Below are 22181 nucleotides of genomic sequence, written 5' to 3'. Positions count from 1 at the left end.
ATGTTAAAAACCTAACCACATGTACAAAAACATTCCCTTAAGCATTAGACCTGAATACTAATATACTTAGCAGATGTGGGTCTATGGGGAGTTAAAGGTGTATTATTGTATTTCAAAATGACTTGCAGCCACAGACAGTGTAACCCTAGACATTGAGGCCCAGTCTGGAGCATATGAAAACCTTCAGAAGTAGAATAGATCTCAGTGTAGAATTGGCTTCCAGGGCTCAGTGGGGCCCAGATGCACATGTGCTGCCTCTGGGCTGGCGCCAGCTTTCATGTGAATTACATGCCAGTTCACCATTACTGCTGAAATACATTTTTGTGAGCCAATGCTTTCTCCTTCCAACTCTTTTAATGTTTTTCACAGATGTTCGAGAGTGAATTTGTTTCCCTCCCAGAGATCACATTTCATACATTCAGATGGAACCAAAACATTGGTTCCACGTGGGGAGGGATGGAATTTGAGATAGAACCTGAAAGCATAATAAACAGCATAAAAACAATTATAGTGTGCGAGCATTGTAGAACGAGTATAGCTGATTGAAATGCAGTGGTGGTGCCAACTGTAAATCAATGCTGGTCAAGGGATCCTAGATATGTGAACACCATCACAAGGTACTGAGGATGCCAGGATATGCTCAGCTTGAGCTCACTCTATTCTGACTTGCATCTGAATAGATAGCAGATTGATCGAAGTACAGTACAATCGAGACTTTTATGATATGGGTCTGTTTCATGTTTAATGTATCTTTCCTACCTATGGACAGAATAGATGCAGGCTGCCCTGTGGATGTTATCCTCACCTCGTGTATTGGGCTTGAAAAGAGACATCAGAGCACTCGGAAAGAGCGAAGAACATGAAAAGAACGACTGAACTAGGCAGATTATAATTGCATTTAGTGCTCATATTCAATAGGATTTTGCTTGGGATTCTCCTTGTCATTCAAAGCAGGCAACACACTTCCCATTATGAATTCAACTGTATGGTTTTCAAAGTGTAATTAATCATCTGATGAGAGCAAGCTGACGCACACTTCATGTCTGTGTGTGATAGAACATGTTGTTGAATCAATGGCACTACTGAGTGAGGGTTAGTCCCTGTCATGTAGAATTGATTTTGAGCATGACAAAATAGATGGGTTTATGATGTGTTTGGGTCTTGGTGGCATTTCGGTCACTCTGAATGCTGGCAGGATACAGTTTAACCTATTCAGGTTGATCTTCAAAGTATAGCGACAATGTCACATCATGCAAGATGCCCTGGCAGTGATGATCAGGATACATGGGTTAGATTGATTCATGTTGGCTACCTTGACTTTTTTTTAAATTAAGGTTATAATTAACTGTCCTGTAGTTCAGGTATTGCAGTTGACAATATGTTAGCACTGGTAATAACGGTCTATATCATGAAATGCACGAAGTTAATACATCTATGAACAGTTGTATTCTAAGGATGTACAGGCTGGTCTCACGTTGGGTCTCCGACTATAGTGACTACAGTTGGCTAGATGGAGAGGCTCGGTCTGCGTCTTTCAATGTGTCATCAGCCCCGTACATAAAAAAAAACATTTATTGTAGTCCACATGGTGTCGCTGTTGCCTGTCAATCAGCATAATCTTGAGACGTGGACAGGATTTTAGATTGAGAAGAACAATTGAATATGCCCAACGTGAGAATCCTGAATCGTTTGGCAACATACATGGTAAGTTTCCTTTTGAATATTAGTTTGTAAGAAATGTGTTAGATATGGTAACAACCCGTTTCCTAAATATCTGCACTCTAGGCTAGAGCTTGGCTACTGCGTGAAGAAGAAACAAGACAAACCTGTAGCCTAGCCAGTTGTCAAGTTGTCATTTATAAATGTCAAAGTAATTCTCACATATTTTTCAAAGTGAGGTTGGAAGTGTAGGTTAGGTCCGTGACGCAGTGCTTCTTTGCACCACACTGGCACAATGAACATAAAATGACCAATAGTCTACTTAAGTGTTAGTGAGTTGACAGTCACATTGAGTTTGGCATAATTAAATTTGGCATATTAACCACCTAGGCTCTCGTGAGGTCAGATTGGAAGAGATACTTCTGCAGCCCAAAGTCGACATAAAACAGAGAAAATACAAAACCACACGTAATTGTTGGGATTTGGGCGTTTTGCCCCATGTTAGATTCTTACCCAGGTAGCCTGGGCCTACAGGCTATCCAACTACAAAAATAAATATTTCCTATAGCCTAAGCAGCAGTAGCAGAGTTATGTGTATCCAGATTGTTTGGCAAATTTAATAGCAGGACCATTTGTGAGTGCGATAAAGTTTCTAAATGCTTTGCGTAAAATGCACAATATCCTCTATTATATTTGTTGGTAAAATTAATCACAAAACCTGTTATCATAATTAGTACCCTATCACGTCTGCACGGTTTTTTTATTTATTTAACTAGGCAAGACAGTAAAGAACAAATTCTTATTGTACAGCCAAACCCTCCCCTAACCCGGACGATGCTGTGCCAATTGTGTGCCGCACTATGGGACGCCTGATCACTGCCGGTTGTGATACAGTCCGGGATTGAACCAGGGTCTGTAGTGACGCCTCTAGCAGTGAGATGCAGTGTCTTCGACCGCTGCCTCACTCGGGAGGCCAAATGTTAAACATTTTAAGTGCGTGCGTGGGGTGCTGAGCAGTCGGTCCGCCTTTACTCCACACTACACGCCCCCTAGACCAGTGTTTGCCAATACAAGTTGTGATTTGTGTTCAATTCCCTCTTATTTTTATACAAAGGATGTTGACGATGTGCATTATGCCAGGAGGATGGATTTAAGAGGGCGGAGTGTCAGGTCTTTATAGCTTGGGTATATCTGCAGCAGGGCACATGGATACAAGCGGATACAAATGCAAATAAGTATTTCATACTGCATAGTCAGCAGCCACATGGAGTGCCGAAGTTTGATAAAAAACGGATATAAAACAACAACTAACTGACCGCTATGTTGTACTGTATCCGACATGGAATTAATCTTTGTTCCCGCTGTAAATAACATGTATTGGAGTTAGCCGACGCGTGATTTGAAACATTTATTTTTCGACGGGTGACAGGACATCTGAAGAACTATATGAAAACACTTTCTTGTGCATTTCTATCACACCATGAGTCTTTTGCAGCCAAAGTATAATTGATTCTCAGTGAAATTCTTGAGGTTCGACGATAAGAGCTATTAAGCATCGCCAAGAAACTTCACATCGGTCTGCAAACGATGCAGAGGAGACAGGGATGACAAACCGGTGAAGACAGCGGATTTAAAATCCAGTAATATAATCCCTATGTAAAAATTGTATTTTTGTGACAACGGCTTCCATGGTGATTATTCATGATCCCATGTAGCAGAAGAAAACCAATAGGCTACTAATACTATTTTGTCGATAGGTAACGCTGAAGTCACCGTGCGTTATTCAGTTATCTGGAAAGCAATGTGCATGTAAACTGCAACTTTTAACAACTATTTTTATGACTTAATATTTACTACATATTGCCACGTTTTCATTTACATTCGATATTCAGAAATGGTCACCTTTTGCTGAAGGCTGTTCACATTGGATTATAGAAACGGGCATGACTTTTTGGAACTTAATAAACTATCCATTTGGATGGTCAGTGGACATTTGTAAAAAATCCTGAAGTCAGTTTTGATGCAGCCAAGTCCATGATTTGAATCCCTTTTGACTTATCCATTATCACTAAATCTAAATGGATTTTTTTCAAGAGGCGAACAGAAACATGTTGCATCTCCATGCGCTACAATCAATCATGGTACTTTTAGGGGGTAAGTGTAACATTATTTTAAACCATGTGTTTTGTGACCAATGCACACATGCAACTCATCTTAGCTCTATGATTTTGATATTTGAAGAATTTAATATTTAATTAATTCTGGGATGCTTAAGCTTTACAATTGTGTTTTATGTTTCTCTTATTATAAACATAATTTTATGGGGTGTTCATCTAGTGAATTGGGTCGTTCCACCAATACTGTGCCTTTTGGGATGTGTAACTTGGTGAAAACCCCCCCATTAGATTTCACTTAATTTTAACATTCTATCATAAAGAGAACACGTTCAACTTAATAAAGAACATGTTTTCCAACCTCAAAAGGTTTTTCATAAAAAAATGACAATAGTAAGTGCCTATTAAGTGCCAAATAAAATAATAGGGTTGACCTTAACAGGGTTGATCATTTCATCTTAAAGCAGTTGTTAATTATTTTACAACATGTTAATATAAGGTTCCTCACCCTGAAAGTAGTCTATGAGCCAGGATACATTTTAACCCATTGTTCGGTTTTCTTTAAACAACCACTGCAAACTTTAGCTAAATATAGCCACCGCCAGCTAAACATCTATGGTAGTAATAGTGAACATTTGATTTGGCAATTTAAAAAAATAACATGAGTTGATTTGAGTTTATTATTTTGGGGGGTTACAGGGGATGTCATGCCCTGTCATTTCCATAGCTTTTTAGCTAACGGCGGCTAAAGTTAGCTAAAGATTGTAGTGGCTGTTTAAAGAAACCCGAACCATGGATTACTGGCCCACAGCCTATTGTCAGGGAAGGGAACCATCTAACATAATGTTGTAAAGTAGTGAACTACTCCTTTAAATCATAAATCCCCTTCTGACAGGGGAACTGGAAGCTTGTTTATGTGCAACGGGGAGGGGCAATCAAATGCAAGCTTTAAAAAAATGACATTGTTAAAACATTTCTAGCCTGTCTATGTATGGGTAACAGGATTGACATGTTATGTTTGACCAACTCAGTTTCCCACCCACAAAACAGCCCAAAATAGTAGAACCAGCTCACCTGCTTTTACTCTATGATTGGATTATTAGCTTAGATGTTCAATGTTTCGTATGAAATAATTATTTAAAAAGGAATAGTTTCCCCATATTAAAGAGTTCAGTTCAGAGTTGACCTTTAAAATGAGGGACAGGTTTTTCTTTCTTTTTTGACTTTAAAATAAATCACTAATGACATTTAAATACATAATCTTCAGAAATGACTTTGTCAAAGCAACAAAATAACTAGGGCTTTCTAATGATGGTGAAAACAATGGTGATGATGGTGACATGTGGTGAAGTGTTTGGGATAAGTGGGTTAAAATCATTCTGGAAGTCAAGAGGGTGCATGTCAGTCAAAATTGTGCATTTTTGCACTTTAGCAAGTCTTTATTCAGATTGATTGAATTCTACATGTGATCTGTATTAAAGGGCACGTCAATACATTTAAAAGGCTTTTAAAATTCAAGATTTGTGCACAATTTACAATTGAAATATCAAAGGAACACAAAAGGCACTCATTTCGTAGAACGACCCAAATATAGTTGACCAACGTTAACGCCTCACACGGATAGCTTCCTCATAGGAGTCTTTCAACATAATTCTTAAGGCTAAGTGCTTACAACAGAAATTCAAGAACCAACTGATTTTCTGTCAGCATCAACAGTTCTCTACACCCCATTCTCAAACCCAGCTACATGTGACAGACGTAGGGTTGGGCGGTATCTAGATTTTCATACCATTATACCGTTTCTGTACCATACTGGGATGTACGGGATTACCGGAAGTGCAGACAAGGGGAGTTATACAAAATTATAATAATATACAGTACCAGTCAAGTTTGGACACCTACTCATCCAAGGGTTTTTCCTTATTTTTCCTATTTTCTACATTGCCTTGATGACAGCTTTGCACACTCTTGGCATTCTCTCAAACAGTTTCATGAGGAAGCTCTTGAAGGAGTTCCCACATTATGCTCAGCACTTGTTGTCTGCTTTTCCTCCACTCTGCGATCCAACTCATCTGAAACCATCTCAATTGGGTTGAGGTCAGATGATTGTGGAGGCCAGGTCATCTGATGCAGCACTCCATCACTCTCCTTATTGGTCAAATAGCCCTTACACAGCCTGGAGGTGTGTTGGGTCATTGTCCTGTTGAAAAACACATGATAGTCCCACAAAGCGCAATCCAGATAGAATGGCGTATTGCTGCAGAATGCTGTGGTAGCCATGCTGGTTAAGTGTGCCGTGAATTATAAATAAATCACTGACAATGTCACCAGCAAAGCACCCCCACACCATCACACCTCGCCCTCCATGCTTCACGGTGGGAACCACACATGCAGAAATAATACGTTCACCTACTCGGCGTCTCACAATAACACAGCGGTTGGAACCAAAAATCGCAAATTTGGACTCATCAGACCAAAGGACAGATTTCTACCAGTCTAATGTCTCTTCTTCTTATTGGTGTCCTTTAGTAGTGGTTTCTTTGCAGCAATTTTACCATTTTTTTCACCTTTATTTAACCAGGTAAGCTAGTTGAGAACAAGTTCTCATTAGCAACTGCGACCTGGCCAAGATAAAGTGTAGCAATACACATGGAATAAACAAAACATACAGTCAATAATACAGTAGAACAAAATAAAACAAAAAGTCTATATACAGTGAGTGCAAATTAGGTAAGTTAAGGAAATAAATATGCCATGGTGGCGAAGTAATTACAATATAGCAATTAAACACTGGAATGGTAGATCGGCAGAAGATGAATGTGCAGGTAGAGATATTGGGGTGCAAAATAAATAAATTAATAAATACCAGTATGGGGATGAGGTAGGTAGATACAGTGCCTTGCGAAAGTATTCGGCCCCCTTGAACTTTGCGACCTTTTGCCACATTTCAGGCATCAAACATAAAGATATAAAACTGTATTTTTTTTGTGAAGAATCAACAACAAGTGGGACACAATCATGAAGTGGAACGACATTTATTGGATATTTCAAACCTTTTTAACAAATCAAAAACTGAAAAATTGGGCGTGCAAAATGATTCAGCCCCCTTAAGTTAATACTTTGTAGCGCCACCGTTTGCTGCGATTCGTAAGTCGCTTGGGGTATGTCTCTATCAGTTTTGCACATCGAGAGACTGAATTTTTTCCCCATTCCTCCTTGCAAAACAGCTCGAGCTCCGTGAGGTTGGATGGAGAGCATTTGTGAACAGCAGTTTTCAGTTCTTTCCACAGATTCTCGATTGGATTCAGGTCTGGACTTTGACTTGGCCATTCTAACACCTGGATATGTTTATTTTTGAACCATTCCATTGTAGATTTTGCTTTATGTTTTGGATCATTGTCTTGTTGGAAGACAAATCTCCGTCCCAGTCTCAGGTCTTTTGCAGACTCCATCAGGTTTTCTTCCAGAATGGTCCTGTATTTGGCTCCATCCATCTTCCCATCAATTTTAACCATCTTCCCTGTCCCTGCTGAAGAAAAGCAGGCCCAAACCATGATGCTGCCACCACCATGTTTGACAGTGGGGATGGTGTGTTCAGCTGTGTTGCTTTTACGCCAAACATAACGTTTTGCATTGTTGCCAAAAAGTTCAATTTTGGTTTCATCTGACCAGAGCACCTTCTTCCACATGTTTGGTGTGTCTCCCAGGTGGCTTGTGGCAAACTTTAAACAACACTTTTTATGGATATCTTTAAGACATGGCTTTCTTCTTGCCACTCTTCCATAAAGGCCAGATTTGTGCAATATACAACTGATTGTTGTCCTATGGACAGAGTCTCCCACCTCAGCTGTAGATCTCTGCAGTTCATCCAGAGTGATCATGGGCCTCTTGGCTGCATCTCTGATCAGTCTTCTCCTTGTATGAGCTGAAAGTTTAGAGGGACGGCCAGGTCTTGGTAGATTTGCAGTGGTCTGATACTCCTTCCATTTCAATATTATCGCTTGCACAGTGCTCCTTGGGATGTTTAAAGCTTGGGAAATCTTTTTGTATCCAAATCCGGCTTTAAACTTCTTCACAACAGTATCTCGGACCTGCCTGGTGTGTTCCTTGTTCTTCATGATGCTCTCTGCGCTTTTAACGGACCTCTGAGACTATCACAGTGCAGGTGCATCGCTCGCCCAAATTTTCAGTTTTTGATTTGTTAAAAAAGTTTGAAATATCCAATAAATGTCGTTCCACTTCATGATTGTGTCCCACTTGTTGTTGATTCTGCACAAAAAATACAGTTTTATATCTTTATGTTTGAAGCCTGAAATGTGGCAAAAGGTCGCAAAGTTCAAGGGGGCCGAATACTTTCGCAAGGCACTGTAATTACATTTTTCTGATCCTTGCTAATAATTGGAGACAGACACAGCTCTAACAGCATTCTGAATGTTAGTACATAATTAAATAGGCTAATTCACTTTCACCAAAATATATTTGCATTCACAAATCTAAATAGTGTTCATCAGGCTACCATGAGATGAGAACATTGTGTAGAGAAATTTTGGGAGTCTGTGAATGCTTGTATGGTATATCTACATCCTAGTCTGGGTAACCAGATCAAGAAAAATGCATGCTTTTAGATAAATAGCCTAGACCTTTTTCACTTCACAATCTCTGGTGTAAAAAAGGATGTATAAGACATGGGAATGTATCATCATGGCAGAGCAGGGAACGTTGCTGTTACTGTTTCAAGTGTTTGGTTGTTGTACTTTTTCACTGACATTGTAACTGAAGGATTAGTAACCATAGCAGCACAGCACCCCTCTAAGGCCTCTGTCTGTGGATCACTGCCAGTAGTGGGTGATGATGATAGTAATGGCAAGAGGACTGATTGGTTTCTGAAGTATTTTGAGTGAGATTTTTGCTGGGGTTGTGAGGATTTTTACGCAACTCAGAGGGCGAGAGAGAGAGACGGAATGGGTTCGAATTCCATTCAACAGGGTTGCCTTGGGTAGACATCATAGGGCTTTTTATATTTGGTTTGTTTTTAGTCCCATCCTTCAGCGCCAATCAACCCCTCCCATCGATCTATGAACATCATCCAGTTTTGATTTCAATTTGCCATGTATTTTCAACTGTTGTGATGTTTCACAAAAGTTCTGAACCTTTCTATTCTCATAGATTCTACATATTGTGTCACAGATTATTCATTTTATATTCTAACAATGGATAGGTAGTTGAGCATGAAAATGAAATTAACTTTCTGGTGCACTTAAAATTGTGATTGAGGCAGTCAAATTAGCGGCAGACAGATCGTAAAAGAAGCAGACAGTGATGCACTAAATTATTCAGAGATACATTAACATCTTCATACATTTTGCATCCAATTTGAATCACATTGTAATCATTTTCTCTGGCTAATCGTCTGTTATCCTTGGGTTCATTCATTCTCAGTGTTCAGTAGAGACATTTGTGTTAGAGGGGGCCCTGGGGGTGAGGAGGGGAGGAGAGAATGCAGGAGCAGATAGTGGTGTAGAAGGGAAGGTCGTGCTCCGTGCCAAATCAACCTCTTCTGCACGGAGCCCACAGAGCTCTGTGTTGCGCTGGACGCTGTGACTGCCTGGGCGCCTCTGACTCACTGATGCCACACGGCCATGACAGGACTGCCCAGGAGTCACAGGCCCCTGGCACACCAAGGACAGGGCAACTGCTGTGTAGGATCAAACAGCTAAGACAGGACGGGAGGGTAGCAGGATGGAATTTTTGTTTGAGAATGTTCTGGATGTAGTACAGCCACGTAGGCCACCATTTCGTTGGCTAGAAATGAACAGGACCAGTGCACAGACACGGTTTCTGACTGAGTGTGGCCTCAGTGGTTTTGGTGTTCTTTGTTTAAAATAAGTGTAGACGATATGAACATTCTCTCAGTGGAGTTAATGAAGACGAACCAGTTCCTGTGTGAAAGGCAGATGTACTGATTGAGCTCAGAGTGGCCATTACCTCCACTCTGATTAGGAGCAGAGGATTATGGCACGTTGATTGGAGACACAGAAACACTCAGGATTTCCAATTACACTCAGAACCTCACTCCTAGTTACAGTTCTGTTCCTCAGGCCATTTACATGACTGATTAGGGTTGGACACAAACACAATCAATCAGTGAGTCTATTTCTTCCGTAGTTTCAACAGATCACATAATGCAATTCTCAATAAAAGCTGGTGTACAGCACATAAAAAGCAGAGGATGTTTTAACATTGACCACACAGCCACCAGTGAACGGACAGAGAATGTATGGGGTAGATAGATGGTGTGAGTCATGGTTTCATATATCCCAGACCAGTGAGTAAACCCCTCCACTGCACCACTCTGATCCAAATCAGAGGGAGATGGCAGAGGCTAGAGGGGGCCTGTTTTGGCAGGAGAGGAGAGCGATGTGATTTAAAGTCTTGTTAGGGGTTATCTGGGTTATCTGAGGGTCTGTGTTTGGTTTCACATCGAATCTTCAAGCACAAGAGTAGCAGATATATTCATGTCCTGTCTAATATCTTTAATTATTTGTTATTCTTATCTCTTTCTTTTTTTCAGTTATTTTCTTAAAACTGCATTGTTGGTTAAGGGCTTGTAAGTAGGCACGTGACAAATAGAATGTGATTTGATTTGATCCAATAAAGCAGCAATGTCCATCCATTTAGCTGTTGTCTCCCTGTACAGGTCCTGCCCAAATACCCTTTCTGTCCATTACCACAGACTGACATTTTGATTAAAGTCCAACAATTAAAAAAAAAACAAGGTGCATTCCATCACAGATAATGATACCCTGTAGAAAGAGCTTTTGTATTTGGTGAAGTCAACAAAGAATATTAACTGTGTATAAAATGTGATCCAAATATCTGGCATTATCAATATTCAACATGATAAGCAAATCTACAAATCTACTTGGAAGATCTCCAGCCTGAGAATGAGAAATGCACTAGGCTAACCTTTTTGTTTCTAAATGCTCTCTGACTCACTCATCCCCAGCTCTCAGTAACAGCCTCACTCTGAATCACAGAGAGGTGTCAAGACTCCACACTTAACATAATCCTGACACACCTCACCACAAAGAAGTAAATGGCCCTTGAAAATATACACCTGTCATTGCGTCTTCTAATGCATTTAGCTCTGATTCCTCCAATAGATGCTGACAGTTACTCACAGAGACTTCACTCTGATGTTCTGTAAACCTTCGTCCAGCCACCTGTGCATAATTGTTTCATTCCGAAAAAGAGATGCAAAACAAATATGCATGCCAAAGATGGATCTATCCAGCAGAGATGCATTTTTTGGGGAGAACAATTCAGACATCTATACAGCTTGCCTTGAAAATTTAGCAGGGTTGATGGGTAGACACCATACGATTTATACCAAGATGTAAATCATCTTTCAGTGTCACAGATTATGCATTTTTATATTCTAACAATGGATAGGTAGTTGATCATGAAAATGAAATTAACTGGATGGTTCACATAAAATTGGGATAGAGGCAGTCAAATTAGAGACAGACAGATTGTAAAAGAAGCCGACAGTGTATGCAATGAAGCGTACAGGTTAACTTAAATGCCTCCAAGCGCAACATGTTGCATTAATATCTAATATCATGTTGTGCTGGTTTAGTATTTTCTCCAAGGCTGTCCGCAACTGTAATACCCTCTCTACTAATGCAGTAATGAAAACATAATACCTTTGCTGCTTCAAAGTCATTTTGAATACCTCATAATTAGACACGTTTCAAATTTAGCTTAATGTTTTTTTTCTTCTGTATGTTGGACCTAGACACCAACAGTCAGATCTGTTCTATGTACAGTAGGAAACCAGCCAAGCAAAACTTGGACAATCTGATATGAAGGTTTGTGAACTTCAACTTGAGTACAGAACATCTTCTTTATAAAGAAACTGGGCAGTAAGTAGCCAGTGATAATGTGATTATCCCAATTCTGAGTGTATGCCTTCTACAGTCAGTAATGAGTTGGGTGGTCCCACCCCACACAGTAATGAGAGCCCAGTTGTGAATGTTGCATCGTAAACCATAGCTTTGAACCCAGACAGATTGACAAGCCGGAGGTCCTCTGTTTTGACCTCACAAGGCGGGAGAAGGGAGAAAGCACAAACACTGAATCAACAGGTTGTATTTGGCGCACGTGATTTGATTGTAATTCCTAATTCTATGGGTGAATCATATGAGAGTGGATATCACACTCATAGTATACTCAACAAAATTATAAACACAGCATGCAAGAATTTCAAAGATTTTTCTGAGTTACAGTTCATATGAGGAAATCAGTCAATTGAAATAAATGTGTTAGTCCCTAATCTATGGATTTCACATGACTGGGCAGGGGCGCAGCCATGGGTTGGCCTGGGACCCCCCGGGCCTATGCACTGGAGAGCCAGGCCAACCCAAAAAGGGCTTTATTACAGACAAAACTACTCCCCCGCACCCCCCTCCTCCCCCCTCTGACAACCCGCAGGTGAATAAGCCGGATGTGGCGGGTCCTGGGCTAGCATGGTTACACATGGTTTGCGGTTGTGAGGCCGGTTGGATGTACTGACAAATTCTCTAAAATGACATTGGAGGCTGGCTTATGGTAGAGAAATTAACTTTCCATTTTCTGGCAACAGATCTGGTGGACATCCTGCAGTCAGCATGCCAATTGCATGTTCCCTCAAATCTTGAGACATCTGTGGCATTGTGGTGTGACAAAACTGCACATTTTAGAGTGGCCTTTTATTGTCCGCAGCACAAGGTGCACCTATGTAATGATCATGCTGTTTAATCAGCTTCTTGATATATCACACCTGTCAGGTGAATGGATTATCTTAACAAAGGATAAAATGCTCACTAACAGGGATGCTTTTTGTGCGTATGGAACATTTCTGGGGTCTTTTATTTCAGCTCATGAAATATGGGACCAGCGCTTTACATGTTGCGTTTATATTTTTGTTCAATGTATACAGTGCATTCGGAAAGTATTCAGACCCTTTCCCCCTTTCCACATTTTGTTACGTTTCAGACTTATTCTAAAATGGATTACATTAGTCTTTTCCTCATCAATCTACACACATCACCTCATAATGACAAAGCGAAAATAGGTTTTTAGAAAGAAACAAAAATACCTTATTAACATAAGTATTCAGACCCTTTGCTATGAGACATGAAATTGAGCTCAGATGCTTCCTGTTTCCATTGATCATCCAAAGAGATGTTTCTACAACTTGATTCGAGGCCACCTGTGGTAAATTCAATTGATTGGATATGATTTGGAAAGGCACAAACCTGTCTATTTAAGGTCCCACAGCTGACAGTGCTTGTCAGAGCAAAAACCAAGCCATGAGGTTGAAGGAACTGTCCGTAGAGCTCCGAGATAGGATTGTGTCGAGGCACAGATCTGGAGAAGGGTACCAAAAAATGTCTGCAGCATTGAAGGTCTCCAAGAACACAGTGGCCTTCATTGTTCTTAAATGGAAGATGTTTGGAACCACCAAGACTTTTCTTAGAGCTGGCCGTTCAGCCAAACTGAGCAAGCGGGGGAGAAGGGCCTTGGTCAGAGAAGTGACCAAGAACCCTGATTGCCACTCTGACAGAGTTCCAGACTTTGTCTGTTAAGATGGGTCAAACTTACAGAAGGACAACCATCTCTGCAGAACTCCACAAATCATGCCTTTATTTTAGAGTGGCTAGACATAAGCCACTCCTCAGTGAAAGGCCATGACAGCCTGCTTGGAGTCTCTCAAAAGGTATCTAAAGGACTCTCAGACCATGAAAACAAGATTCTCTGGTCTGATGAAACCAAGATTGAATTCTTTGGCCTGAATGCCAAGTGTCAAGTGTCTCTGCACCATCCCTACAGAGAAGCATGGTGGTAGCAGCACCATGCTGTGGGGATGTTTTTCAGCAGCAGGGACTGGGAGACTAGTCAGGATTGAGGGAAAGATAAACAGAGCAAAGTACAGAGAGATCCTTGATGGAAACCTGCTCCGCAGCGCTCAGGACCGGGGCGGCAGGGTAGCCTAGTGGTTAGAGCGTTGGACTAGTAACCGGAAGGTTGCAAGTTCAAATCCCCCCGAGCTGACAAGGTACAAATCTGTCGTTCTGCCCCTGAACAGGCAGTTAACCCACTTCCTAGGCCGTCATTGAAAATAAGAATTTGTTCTTAACTGACTTGCCTAGTTAAAGAAAGGTAAAATAAATAAATAAACTGGGGCGAAGGTTCACCTTCCAACAGGACAGCAACCCTAACCACACAGCCAAGACAAGTCTTGGGACAAGTCTCTGAATGTCCTTGAGTGGCCCAGCCAGAGTCTGGACTTGAACACGATTGAACATCTCTGGAGGGACCTGATAATAGCTGTGTAGCGACGCTCCCCATCTAACCTGACAGAGCTTGAGAGGATCTGCAGAGAAGAATGGGGGAAACTCCCTAAATATAGCTGTGCCAAGCTTGTAGCGTCATACCCAAGGAGACTCGAAGCTGTAATCGCTGCCAAAGGTGCTTCAACAAAGTACTGAGTAAAGGGTCTGAATACTTACAGTACCAGTCAAAAGTTTGGACTCACCTAGTCATTTTTCTTTATTTTTACTATTTTCTACGTTTTTGAATAATAGTGAAGACATCAAAACTTTGAAATAACACATATGGAATCATGTGTGGTAAACAAATCAAAATATATTTTAGATTGGAGATTCTTCAAAGTAGCCACCCTTTGCCTTGATGACAGTTTTGCACACTCTTGGCATTTGGCCAGAGCAAGGAGTCTGGGTAGCCAGGCAAGGTTATTCATTGACAGGGATACAGTTAATGCTGGGACAGTCACAGTAGCTGAAGGAGGAGACAGCATGGTTTGTGTGCCTATGATGCCAAATGTAGACTATCCATGCTTGATCCCAAATTGCATCTGGATGAGAGGTAGGGATGGAAGATGGGTATTTCTCCTAGCCAGCAGTCCCATTGGGACACCGTTCAGTAGTTTTCAATTAAAAGAGGGGTGAGGTTGAGAAAAACATATCACATTTTGAACTTTGGGGAGATATGAGAAAATTAATTTAATTAAATAAAATAAAATAATGGGTATGTTCAGCCCTTATAAATGACTGTTTTATGAGGTAGCAATTTGCCTACTATCTTACAGTAGGATTCAATATATTGAGTCAGTGCTTTTCCTCCCATTCCATTTATGTTTTCTGTGTGTGCGCTGTAATTAATGTGCATAACCTCCACCAACAAATGTGCACACACACAAATTGTCTGCCTGCCTGTCTGCCTGCCTGCCTGCCTGTCTGCCCTCCCTCCCTGCCTCCCTCCCTCCCTGCCTGCCTGCCTGCCTGCCTGCCTGCCTGCCTGCCTGCCTGCCTGCCTGCCTGCCTGCCTGCCTGCCTGCCTGCCTGCCTGCCTGCCTGCCTCCCTCCCTCCCTCCCTCCCTCCCTCCCTCCCTCACAGATCTATGAGCTGATCCGGAAAGCTGTTTTTCTTCATTAATAGTGGAAATGCAATCTATGAAACATTTTCGTCAAATCAGTGAAAATGTATAGTTTCCAACTACAGTAATAACTTGCTTAAACATATACAATAAATACAGACCCATACATGACAAGCAAAGAGCTGAACATTTTCAGACAAAATATGATATAAAATCTACTCAGTCCTCTCCCTAAACATCAACCAAATGAATGAGCTTATCATGGACTACAGCAGACAAAGAGGGAGCATGTCCCCATCCTCATAGACGGGACCACAGTGGATAGGGTCAAAGCTTAAAGTTCCTTGGCGTGGACATCACTGAGGACCTGAAATGGTCTTGCCACACCGACACCGTGGTGAAGAAGGCATAACAGCACCTCCACAACCTCAGGCGGATGAAGAAATTAAGAATGGCCCCTTAGACCTTCACGGATGGGCTGGCGAATAACCCGAACGTCTAGCAATTAAAATGTTGCGAGTTTGAATCTCATCACGGATAACTTTTCAACTTCTTAAAAGTTTTTAGGTACTTTGCCACTACTTATCATGTTAGTTAACCCTAACCTTAATCATTTTACCCAACTCCTAACCTTAACCTTAACCCCTAGCCTAGCTAACGTTAGCCAGCTAGCTGTTTACATTTACTTTGTTGACCACCATTGGAGTAAAACAAGTTTATATTTTGGGTTATGATGGTGTACAACAGTTGAACTAAGTTCATGAGGCATTAAGTTAAATTCTTCAAGAATCAATGGGTACATTCATTTATAAGTCCAAAAATGTATGTAGCAACTGCTGATTGCCCCTTTAAAACTACAAGGGAACATCCTGGTATTGCAGTGATTTGCAATGTCCTATTTTAAGCTCTATCTCAAGTTTTTGTGACTCAAAGGGGCTATAGGTCCTCATTATGAGCAATAATATTGGAGCATCTCACATCATTGATTACAGTTTTCACTCCTTTTTTTACTTCTTGTTTTTAACTTTAGCTTTACCATGAAAAGCTCCATGGCTGTGGAATGGGAGAGATAACGGCATTGTCCCGGTAGCATTCCTCAAGACTAGATTGCCTGACTGTCCATCTTGGCAGTCAGGCAAGAGGGCTTTGAAAATAAAATGTGCTCAGCATTGCCCTTCGCACAAATATGTATTTTTACTTAAGAGACATTGTCTGAAGCAAGACAGCACATTGCTTTTCCTTGTGATCTAGTCTGAAATAGAATACTCCCTCTCCCCTTGTTGTGTCCTTAATGGCTTTCTTCTCCTGGAAAAAATAGAGCTACTTGGTTCCCACTGACAGCTTTTGGGTTTAACCACAGATTTAGAGCCAGTCCATCTGGAGCCGCAACAAAGGTTATTTTTAAAAGGAAAGAGCCACAGTGAGGTGAATGCACACTTCCTCTATAGATAGATTATTCTACCGCATTTTCAATAATGGGTTATGAAAATAAACAATTTAAGGCTATTTGTATGTTTTGTAATGGCTTTCGCATTCAAGACCTACTGTATCTGTGGATTTTTTCTTCAAAGGATTGCAATATTTCCATAGATACATAACGTAAGGTTCGGTTTTCAGTAAATGCCAAATTAGCAGAAACTATGAAAAGACGGATTAAGCCAGGAGTGAGGTCTAGTAGAAAAAGTGATTTTCTGGCCTGGTTCCCTTCATAGAAATGCAGTGTTGTCATGTTGTAGAATGTATTGTCCGGTAATATGGGTAACCCTGGGAAAGGTTTACCAATATATTTAGGAGGGTAGAAGGGCCTGTGTGAATGTAAAATAATACTGAGCTACCATGCTGCACTGGCTTTTAATGCACCAGCTCACTATTTTAAAAGCTTGCATTCCTTCACCTGCGTTCCTTCATCAGCTACAGTACAGCCACAGTACCCGGTTAGTAAGAAACTCAAGTTATATGAAACAAATTATGAAAGGAATATCTGGTCAGCTTTGTAGTTCTAGACAGATGTTTGACTGTAGTTGTACTTTGGTGTGAGATACTAGCTTCTCTTCCCTGGCAGCCTAGGATGATCTGATCTCAGTGAGGTGTCTGAACTGTGGTGGTGTATTAAAGAACATCCTGAGGCTGAATCCAACTGACACGTCCTCCATCCTCTAATGTGAGCTGCCCTCCATTTCTCACAGCCATTAAAGAAGCCTGTAGCTCAGTCAGTCATTGGCTTTAAATCCGCACACTTCCTTCCACCACCATGCACAACAAATGGTTGCTACGGCTACACTGAGGTGTTGTGTTGTTATAGTCACATGTACTGTAGAAATATCCTGTTGAATATTTCACATTTTTTTTTATATCTATTTGACAGATTTTAGAATTTTAAGGGGAAATGACTAACGAGAGGGTTTGAAAAGGTGTGTGTGGCAATGTGCAGATTACTTTCTTGCCTGCCGTCACACAGCCAGCTATTTGATATGCCATTTTTAGACTCTGGGTATGTGTCTTCTGTAGTACAAAGAGGAGAGGGTTACATGCCAAGCAAGATGCTTAGCCTCTGACTGGAGAAGTAGCTATTGTCCTCAGGTCTCTCAGGCAAGTCATTGTTCCACAGATCCTCTTACTCCTCTGTATGCACAATTATCATTAAGAGTAGTTTTGATTACTTGTCATCAATGACATTGTGTGAAGTCAGTGGTAATATTTTTTCAATATTCTGTAGATGTCCTGATTTGTGATAAGAGGACAGGAGGTCAACTGGTACTGTAGGTGTTATATTGTCCCAATGAAGAGAGAGTGAAGTGGTTTGTCATGGCCACTTGTAGCTGTTAAGGACCAGAGCAATAGACTCGACTCTGGTAAGGACTATCCTTGACTATCCCCCCCAGCTGTTATCTTTTTGGTTTCTGTCATGTTAGGAGGCAGAGGTAATATTGAAAAGGAAGCCACATTCTCTCCACAGCTCCACCAATCTGTCTTCCATTACCTCGGTCCACACGGTGCGTATTGTTCTTACTCTGCTCTTCGCCATCATTGTTTTCGTCTCACGTGCTGAGTGCTCTTTGACTATTGGCAGTAGTCCTTGCCCAATTGTGTCGTAGCACTGCTCATACTACAAGATGCACAACAAACATTTCTGACAAGGCAGATAATTATCGGGAAATCTGTCACGGGTCTGGAGAACGGAACATGAGTGCGTCCTTTACCCGCTCAAACTACGCGAGTCCTGACCTAACTGATCCTAGCCCAAGTTTATATGATTTCACCCTAATCATGAAAATTATTCTGGGAAAGCAAAAATGTGGTGAATTCATGGAAAAATCGGTTAGTGTATGCCCGGCATAATGTAACAGCCCGATGACGATAGTCACTACAATTCCTTATATTACAGCAATGTATCTGATCTTTTTTGTCTTCATATTTTGTAAATCTTCTGCAATGAATATCGCCGAGCTTCAAGTTGTGGTCTGAGAGCAATCCTTTTGGGTGATATGAATGTCTAATCAGCATTTTATTGACCTGTGCACAGTCAGATGTGGCGAGAATGAAGATTTCAGTGTGTGTTTCCTGTAGTGAGACCGGCGGAGAAGTGAACTATATTCGTTTTACAATTCAAATGTTTTGCATTTTCTCATCCTCGTAATGTTTACTGGAACATTTTGATTTGGTTCCATACTTTATTTTTTACACCCGTTGTGCCCTGCATCGGGCAGTGTGTTGTCTGAGCAGTGTGTTGTCTGAGCAGTGTGTTGTCTGAGCAGTGTGTTGTCTGAGCAGTGTGTTGTCCGAGCAGTGTGTTGTCCGAGTAGTGTGTTGTCTGAGCAGTGTGTTGTCTGAGCAGCAGCGTATAGATCTTTGGTGGGTTTGTGTCCACTTATTCCCCTGGTCGGCTCTCATTATTAAATGTCCCTCAGTGCACACAAAGAGGCCGACTCACTCTGCCCTCCGAGAGGCCCTGTGTTTGCCCTGATTTACGATATCACTTTGCAATAAAGGGCAGTGTGAGGGCAAGAGATTCATTAGGCGGCCAGTTTATGTTTTAGAAAAGTCCGGAGCGGCCCTGGGAATACTGATTGGCACACAAATCTGTGCTTGTCTCATCCTCCCTGTCCAGGCCAAAAGCTCTCTGGCCTGGCCTTGTATCCTCCCCTACAACCGTGTGCGCTGCCTGCTCTGGCACAATGGAGCCCTTCTTCTCTGCATCCAGGGGACCAGTAATGTCTACAACCCAGCCCAGGTCACTCACTGATTGATAACCTCTGTGATAACAGTGTTCCAGACACATCAGGCCTCATCACAGCACCTGAACGTTCCTTTTTAGAAACTAATGGTGTCCCCGCTGTCTCTCACAGCGAGGCACATTGGGATGAGAATGTGGTGTCCGGGGTTCTTCTCGTCTCTGCCCCACAGCTTTACCAAACACATCCAAGGAGTACAGCTACTGCTGCTGCTGTTTACTTTTCCCTGGTCAATACTCTTTCATCTCCAAGATGATGCTTTCTCTCATAAACACAAAAATAGCTATTCTCTTAGTGAAGCCACAGGCCCATTACTCTTTATTAGCTCTTACCGTGTAGAATGTGGCCATCTATTTAAGGTCAGGCAGCAAACAGCTACAGCAGGTTCACCACTATAGTCGAAGAGGAAACTGTTCTACACACAGCAATTTGCACATGAGTAGTTATTATAGATGTAATTTTGCTCATCTCAGGGATAGAGAGGGAGGGGTAATAGCGCCTAGGGAAAATGTCAGTTTAAAGTGATCGTCGTAGTGCTCCAAAAGTGCTCTTATTGACTCTGTCTAAATTATCCTCTTTCTGTGGGAAAAGTAAAAATAATTATGTTCTGCCCGATTCCATCAAACAAAAATCCCCAAATTCTGTTTTCTCTGTTTTGTTTTTCCAGGTTTCTGTTTAAAAAAAAAAAAAATCTGGTTTTTGGCCTCAAAATTGTTTGTTTTTTAAATAGAAAAACAACCAAATTGGATGTTCTAAGTCCACAACAATGCTTAAACCACCTCAGGGGACCACCTTTGAGGTCTTGAAAAATCTACAAAATTTAGATTTTCGGGTGGGTTGCACTTTAATTCAAGTGTGCACCAGCCAGAGCCCATTGTTTGGATGACTTTCTGTAGTGTGCATGTGACTGCAGAGGTTGGAAAACAAATAGCCAATGGATTGATGCAAATAATCGTGATATCATTCTGGTTTTTGGGAAAGCCTTTCCATCTCTATGGTTATCATTAGCATCATCGCATCATGGCTACATAAAGTGTAGTCGTACGTGTGCACCTCAGACACACACAGACTGGGGCATTCCTTTGCTGTTTCAGAAAGTTGCAGGAAACTACAAATCACTGAAGCATTTTGTTCATGTCTTACGATTAACTAGGGCAAATGAAATAATAAAGTTCATTATATTTAGTGGATTTACTACTAAGTTTTCAATACATTTTTGAATATCGTTGAATTTATTTTTTATTGTCTGTCTTCTGTAATTCCGTCCAAACTTTCCATAGCATAGATTTTATACGGCCCTAGGAAAGTAAACAAGCGAAAATAATATAATATTGTATCGTGTATAGATTCGTCCCCTAGTGCCTTTGCCACTTTCTTACATTTCTTGGTGGCTCAACAACATAGATCATTCTCAAATGATGCTTGAAATAAAAAATATGTTTATTATTGTTGACACTAGGGCACATATTCAATAGCCCTTATTAATTACATATTATGATAAATACGCTGTTGGTAATACATAGGGATGAGAGAGCTTTAAGTCATTCTTCATATTTAAGGAATGTCCCATTCAGATTAAAGTCAGGGCTGTGGACTGTGGGAGTCAAAGGTGTAAGAGAGAGGTACACACCCAGGAAGAGGAAAAGAAGAGAGGAGGAGGAACTGTCAAAGTCAACCATTATAGCCTTATCCCAGGAAACATGACCCCATTGGCCCCATGTGGGTATTCAGTGGGCAAGGTGGACACAGGTTAGCCCACACCAGCCCAGCACGGGCTAGCCCACAGCAATCCCACACCAGCACCACATGGGTTAACCTACACCAGTCCCACATGATCTAGCCCACACATGGATGTGGGAAGTAACAAATAACATTTTAACAAGGCACACCTAATTAATTTAAATGCATTCCAGGTGACTACCTCATGAAGCTGATTGAGAGAATGCCAAGAATGTGCATCAAGGCAAAGGGTGGCTACTTTGAAGAATGAAATATATATATGATTCCATATGTGTTCATTCATAGTTTTGATGACTTCTACAATGTAGAAAATAGTAAAAATAAAGAATCCACCAGATCAGAAGCAGTAGGGACACCAAGCTTTTGACTGATACTGTATATAAATGTTTTTTTTCTTCCAAAAAAGAAGGGCCTTTAATTTTATTTAACCTTTATTTAACCAGGCAAGTCAATTAAGAACAAATTCTTATTTTCAATGACAGCCTAGGAACAGTGGGTTAACTGCCTGTTCAGGGGCAGAACGACAGATTTGTACCTTGTCAGCTCGGGGGTTTGAACTTGCAACCTTCCGGTTACTAGTCCAACACTCTAACCACTAGGCTACCCTGCCGCCCCAGGGATGTGGATTAATCTGGTGGATTCATTAATCCACCAGATCAGAAGCAGTAGGGATGACCAGAGATGTTCTCTTGATATGTATGTGAATTGGACCATTTCCTGTCCTGCTAAGCATTGAAGATGTAAGGCATAATTTTGGGTGTCAGGGAAAAGGTATGGAGTAAAAAAGACATGTTCTTTAGGAATGTAGTGAAGAAAAAGACAAAAAATACCACAATAAACTACTTAAGTAGTACTTTAAAGTATTTTTTACTTAAGTACTTTACACCACTGAGTGAAACCAATGGTCCTTTATTGATGTCACTTGTTAAATCCCCTTCAATCAGTGTAGATAAAGGGGAGGAGACAGGTTAAAGAAGGATTTCTAAGCCTTAAGAC

General features: G+C 41.1%; 1 protein-coding gene across 2 annotated transcripts in view; it reads left to right on the top strand.

Moving 5' to 3' along the window:
* Positions 1-2697: 2697 nt before the first annotated feature.
* Positions 2698-22181, top strand: part of LOC110525591 (transmembrane protein 132C) — a 202622-nt gene continuing 183138 nt past the window's right edge. Inside the window, exon 1 of one of the 2 annotated variants that reach the window (XM_036979719.1) lies at positions 2698-3813. In XM_036979719.1, the coding sequence (XP_036835614.1) occupies positions 3738-3813 (76 nt within the window). In that variant the 5' untranslated portion in view covers positions 2698-3737. The remainder of the gene's footprint in view (positions 3814-22181) is intronic. The other variant, XM_021605839.2, reaches the window with a different exon arrangement.

The sequence above is a fragment of the Oncorhynchus mykiss genome, chromosome 6, assembly GCF_013265735.2.
Source record: "Oncorhynchus mykiss isolate Arlee chromosome 6, USDA_OmykA_1.1, whole genome shotgun sequence".
Taxonomy (NCBI): Eukaryota; Metazoa; Chordata; class Actinopteri; order Salmoniformes; family Salmonidae; genus Oncorhynchus; species Oncorhynchus mykiss.
Note: the sequence above shows the minus strand (reverse complement) of the source record. Positions and strands in the feature narration are given on the sequence as shown.